Below are 6,252 nucleotides of genomic sequence, written 5' to 3'. Positions count from 1 at the left end.
TTACCCTCTTTCCATATGGCTTCAGAATGCATCTGAAGTTGGTCACATTTCAAAATTTTCTTTGGGGGACTTACAGTACCCCTCCCCTTGGACACCCTCCTCCCCCACTGCATAGGCTCGCGTCCTTGGAGTAATAATCTTATTATTCCTCCAAGGCTAGTGCCCACCCATATTCAGCTGTGCCCCCTAGGTGCCCACCCACTGACTGACTCCTGGCTACGCCACTGATTCCAGGCAGCCAATTGGAATAGAGAAGATGGTTTAGAGAGAACGAAGGCTTTCACTTCAGAGTGGTAACTCGAGATTGTATGAAATTCCTTTATAAAAAGATATTATTTTACTTGGTTCTGGCTTAAATCATGAACACACACACACACACACACACACACACACACACACACACACACAATATATGAAACAGTAAAAGCATTGACAGTAAAAACCATTAAGCATATAAAATGGACATGTCAAAAGAACAAAACAAAAGAAAAATTGCATAGAAAATATTAATGTTATCCAAACACCGTAAAATAAAAACCCCGAAGTGTACTTTAAAATATTTGTAAATTACCTTCCAATACAGTTACAACTTCTCACTCAAAAAGAAAGGCCTGTTACAATCTCCTACATCTTCAACACTTTTGTGGGCGCCTTCACAAAAATAATAATAATAACCCTATGCTCAGAATCCACAAACAACAATATGTTACTAAGAAATTACACAGAGCTACTAATATCGAGTGACTAATTTATACAAAAACGTGAGTTATGTTATGGTAATGAAACAGCCTCACAAGAGAGAGAGAGAGAGAGTGAGTGAGAGAGCTGCTGTACTACCTAACACATGCAGCTAAGTCTCAAAAAGATATTACTGTTTTTCTTTATCTCCGTATGCGTATGGGCATATGGGTGAGGTTGAGCGCACAAGGTCGAGAAGAAAACACATTACGTCATCTCAGTGATGTCATGGAATTTTCAAATTCACAATTAACTAATTACAAGTCGATAAGTCCTCTTGGCAAATTGAAAGAGATAAGAGTTAATTTATTAGAGATATTAAATGGTTTCCTAGCAATAGAATCTTTAATTACTGCAAGTAAACATGAAACTATATCTTTGTAGGGAAGGTTCTTGAAGGACCTGATGCTGTATTTGGGAGGTCCCTTCGCATTTATTTGCGTACATGGATGAATAGCTCCCTTGTGTTCGTCACGGGACTGCTTAGGACAATAAAAAATTAGCTGGCTAAAACATTCTCAAGTTGTGAATAACAACTTCTCTTGAGGCTTATACGTTCCTACTCTTTCTCTCTGTCTTACGTGCGTTTCAAAATGAAATGTTACACTACTTAAACATGTTATCTTTAAATATGGGAGTCTGAACACAAAATATACATCTCACAACATTATGCACAATTTCTGAGTGGGATTAATTGTATTACCAAAACCATAATTGCATTACGAAACTTACATTATATATATCTAATATATATATATATATATATATCTATATATATATATATATATATATATATATATATATATTTGAAAAAAAAGTGTATGTTGGGATTAAAGATTAGGAGGAATTAATAAGGCAGTCAATCTACAGTAATATTTCTGCATATCTAGTAATGTTAAGCACATAAAAATCCTGAAAGGGAACCTCAGTATAATGCGCAATTTTAGACAATTGAAAATCTCTGGAATTCCCAGGATTAAGACTAATTTTATCCTGGAATGCCGAGACAAAGGAAAAGTTCCAAAACGACAATCGCTAATTACAGACAGGAAATAATTAACTCGATACTGTTACTGAATAGATAATAAATGTAGTCACCTAATACATAAATGTTTCTGTGTTAATGTCAGTTACTTGCAATGATAATATGCTTTAAACAATTTCTAGGTTACAAATGAAAGTTTCTTAAAAAAAGGAACTAACTCCACAACATAGTTATCAATATAAACAATAAAGGGAAGTACCCATTCAAGTAACATAGCCCATAATCAAATATCTTCCTCCGTGTCTTTTGCAATACAATGGAGCAAAGGCTGCTTTGTAAAGGCACAAAACACTATAATGCAGTGTAGAGATAGTGACCAGAGTTCAACTCAAATAACACTGATCATAAAAGAAATTTAAATCTAAGACTGAATCAAAACACAGCAAGGCATACTCTGCTTGAGGACATTAGTGTTTCCTATCATAATCAGCATGCCACATCAGCTTTTTGGTCTGCCAAGTTGATCTTCAGGGTGGTTCAGTCCGCTCCATTTGCTCTGGACTCATAAGATTATGAAGTTGATCCATGTGTGGAGAGATGTTGGGTACTGTGGGTGTAGATGGTACCTCTATCGCCATGTCTGTAGTTAGAAGAGGCAAATCCATATGAGGAGGACTGGTGACATCGACTACTTGAGCTGTTTTAGGTGTTGATGGTGTAGTTGATCTATTTTCTGTGTTCCGAGGTGTTGCTGAGGGTGTTGGCTTAGTTGATTGCCCTTAGGTGCAATGGTCTTCTTGCTCCATAGGCAGAGGCATGTGGGGTTTATGTGATCCAATGTCTTTGTAAACACACATCCATCAAGATGTAGGATACACTGGGATGAAATGCCATAGGAATTTTCTGTTTTTCTGAGTGTGACCTGCCCTGATCCATCCCAACTAACTACATACTGGTCAAATTGACAGACCTCAATCACAACTCCAGTTTTGTCCCGTTTCAATGGGTGTGGACCTGTATGGTTTTGTATATGCACATGATCCTCTACGATCAATGCAGTTAGTCATTTCGTATGTTGCTCTAGCTTCTCTGCCATTATCATTCGGTGCTGCCACAGTGCTGCCTCACACAATGTCAAAGTGTTGTGGTTGGTAATAACCAGGTAGGATCGGTATGAAGTCACGAATAGGATGGCCGAATGTACACCACATTAGTGGGGACAATTTGGTGTCTCTGTCTGGTGTGTTTCTATACTGTAAAATAGCCTGTTGGAAGGAATCAGTCTTAAGACTTCCATCTGGTTTTGCATTGTCCATTATAAGGCATTTTACAGATTTTGCCCCAACTTCCACATGACAATTACCATGAGGAAAGGCCACTGATGATAATCGATGAAGAACCCCCAAGTCATTGGGGAACATGCAAGTAGAAGAAGTGGTAAATTCTGAACCCCAGTCCGATGCCAGTTCATCAGGTATGCCAAATGTGTTGAAGGTATGACAAACGCACTCAATTAGACCATCTACCCCACCATGTGCATGCTCAACTATAGGACAATAAGTAGTTGCAACCTTTATACAGAAAAAAGTCTGTGCATATGCACTGGAAAAGGTAGGTAGGGTTGTAGTATTATAATTTGTTGGCAATACTGATCATCACTACCATTTTTGTTTTGGTAACACTCCACTCATTGTTTACAATGGTGGCACGTGTTGTGGTAGGTCCTAGCTATCAAACTATTTCTTTATGTTGTTTTGTTTATTATGTTTTCTAATGTTAATGTTTTGTAGCATGATTGTCATAAGTTATGTGCTTGTGTTCATGTGTGCAAGAATGTTGTTAGTTATTGTTGTCTGTTTTTCTAATACAGATGTGGTAGTTTGGTAATGTGCTGAATAAAGCTTGGAATCTGTCACCAAGTGTTTACTTTCATTACAATTTATTCAACACATTACCCATCATGGCCAAGCTGCTGAAGCCGTCCAGACTGGACACAGATCCCAGCTCACCCACTGCAGCCAAAGAGTGGAAGCACTGGCATAAAACATTCACCAACTTCATAGAAGAAAGTGGAGATGCTGCACCAGACAAGTTTAGGGCATTAGTGAATTGTGTGTCCCCGAGTGTGTATGAACTCATTGAAGATTGTAGTACCTTTGAGAGTGCAATCGCCAAACTGGAGAGTGCTTATGTCAAGTTGCCGAATGAAGTTTTTGCTAGGCATGTTTTGGCGACACGACGATAGCAGTCAGGAGAATCCCTTGACGAATTTCTGAGGGAGCTACATAAGCTAAGCAAGGATTGTAACTTCCAGTCAGTCACAGCTGAGCAATATCGGCAGGAGCTAGTACGTGATGCATTTATCAATGGTATTGCCTCAGCATTTATTCGTCAGCGCCTACTAGAAAATAAGTCACTGAACCTGGAGGCTGCACACAGTCAAGCTCGTACGTTGGATCTTGCCCAGCGTAGTGCTGACGTGTATACATCTCCACCCATTCCTCATACTGCTGCTTTAGTTCCAGAGCGGCAGGCACAGCCCAGTGGTGACCAGCAGCAGCAGCCAACAAAAGAAGAAGCAGAAAGAAGTTCACCTGGAGATTCAGCTGTTGCTGCTGCTTACTTATCTAAGAGGAAATGCTATTTTTGTGGTAATGCACTCCACAGTACAGGTAGAGTGAGTTGTCCTGCACGTACTGTTAAATGTAACAAATGTGGTAAAACAGGTCATTTTGCAAGTCTGTAAATCAAAGGCTTCAGGTAGGACTACTGCTGCATTGTATAACCCCACTTTGCTTACAATAGCTGCCACTTATCCAAAGAATCTTTCACATGCAGCTACAAACATCACTGTAAATGGCCATTCATTGAAGGCACTAATTGATTCTTGTAGCTCAGGTAGTTTTATACATGAGGAAGTAGCACAGAAACTAAGTTTGACAATAGTTCCTGTAGGTACAGCAGCCTCAATGGCATCAAAATCTTTAAACACTAGTTCCCCTGGGTTTGTTACAGCAGACTTAGTGCATCTTGATCAGAGATATCCTCGTATCCAGCTCGAGGTCCTGAAGGATTTATGTTGTGATGTTATCTTAGGTTATGACTTTCAAAAGCAACACCAGAGCGTAACTTTTCAATATGGAGGGAATAAACCAAGTTTAAAGATAACTGGAGCCAAACCTGCCTGTATATTAGCAACAGCTGATATCGATGAACCGTCATTGTTTCCGAACTTGCCTCAACAGTGTAAACCCATTGCAGTTAAATCTAGACGCTATAGCCAGGATGACCAGCTGTTTGTAAAAGACCAGATATCACACTTAATATCTGAAGGTATCATTGAGCCAAGTATATCCCCTTGGAGAGCACAGGTTGTAGCAGTCAAAGATCCACTTGTAAGGCACAAAAAGAGACTTTGCATTGATTATTCCCAGACCATTAACCAATACACAGAACTAGATGCATACCCCCTCCCAAGGATAGAGGATATGGTACATGACCTTGCAAAATATAAGGTGTTCTCCACATTTGACTTGAAGAGTGCATATCACCAAATCAGCATTAAAGAGAGTGAGAGGAAGTACACTGCTTTTGAGGGTGCAGGGAAATTGTTTCAGTTTTGTAGGATTCCATTTGGTGTCACGAATGGTGTAGTAGCTGCATTCCAAAGAGCTATGGACAAACTAGTTGAAGATGAGAACCTCAAAGATACTTTTCCATATCTAGATAATATTACTGTAGGTGGATTAACTCAGGCTGAACATGATGGAAACATTCAAAAGTTCTTGGAGGTGGTTCGGAAACGGAAGCTTACCCTCAATGAAGTGAAATCGGTTGTGTCTGTTCCTACAGTCAATGTTCTAGGGTATTGTGTCGGTAATAATGTGATAAAGCCTGACCCTGACAGATTACATCCCCTTCAAGAATTATCGCCTCCCACAAATATGGGATCTCTGCGAAGAGCTCAAGGGTGTTTGCATATTATGCCAAATGGATCCCTGGTTTTTCTGATATGATTCATCCCTTAATGAACACAAAAACTTTTCCACTGAGTGAGCCAGCACTAGCTGCTTTTAACTCCTTAAAATAACAACTTATGGATGTTTCACTATGGTCTGTGGATGAGAGCCTTCCCTTTGTTGCGGAGTGTGATGCTTCGGAAGTTGCTGTTTCAGCAGTCTTAAACCAGGGTGGCCGGCCGGTAGCTTTCATGTCAAGAACGCTCCAGGGTAGTGAGTTGCATTATCCAGCAGTGGAAAAGGAGGCTACAGCTATTATTGAAGCTGTTCGCAAGTGGAGCCATTTCTTAGCGAGACGACATTTTACTCTGATTACTGATCAGCGATCCATGATTTTCATGTTAGACAGCAGGAAGAGAACTAAAATAAAGAATAACAAGATACAAGAGTGGAGGTTGGAGCTGGCATCGTACAGCTATACCATACAGTATCATCCTGGGAAACAGAATATTGCACCGGACACCCTGACTCGTGCCTATTGTTGTTCTATTTCTTTAATGTCGAATCTCA

The 6,252-nt window shown here is 39.7% G+C and overlaps 1 protein-coding gene across 1 annotated transcript; it reads left to right on the top strand.

Annotated features, from left to right (window-relative positions):
- The first annotated feature begins 3,142 nt into the window (after nucleotides 1-3,142).
- LOC135223096 (uncharacterized) lies at nucleotides 3,143-5,739 on the top strand. The gene is made up of 3 exons (XM_064261601.1): nucleotides 3,143-3,217; nucleotides 4,038-4,400; nucleotides 4,450-5,739. The coding sequence occupies exons 1-3, from the start codon at nucleotides 3,143-3,145 to the stop codon at nucleotides 5,737-5,739; spliced, it is 1,728 nt and encodes a 575-aa protein (XP_064117671.1).
- Nucleotides 5,740-6,252: the final 513 nt, after the last annotated feature.

Source organism: Macrobrachium nipponense, chromosome 8, assembly GCF_015104395.2.
Source record: "Macrobrachium nipponense isolate FS-2020 chromosome 8, ASM1510439v2, whole genome shotgun sequence".
Classification (NCBI taxonomy): Eukaryota; Metazoa; Arthropoda; class Malacostraca; order Decapoda; family Palaemonidae; genus Macrobrachium; species Macrobrachium nipponense.
The sequence above is the reverse complement of the archived record's forward strand: the minus strand, read 5'-3'. Positions and strand labels throughout refer to the sequence as shown.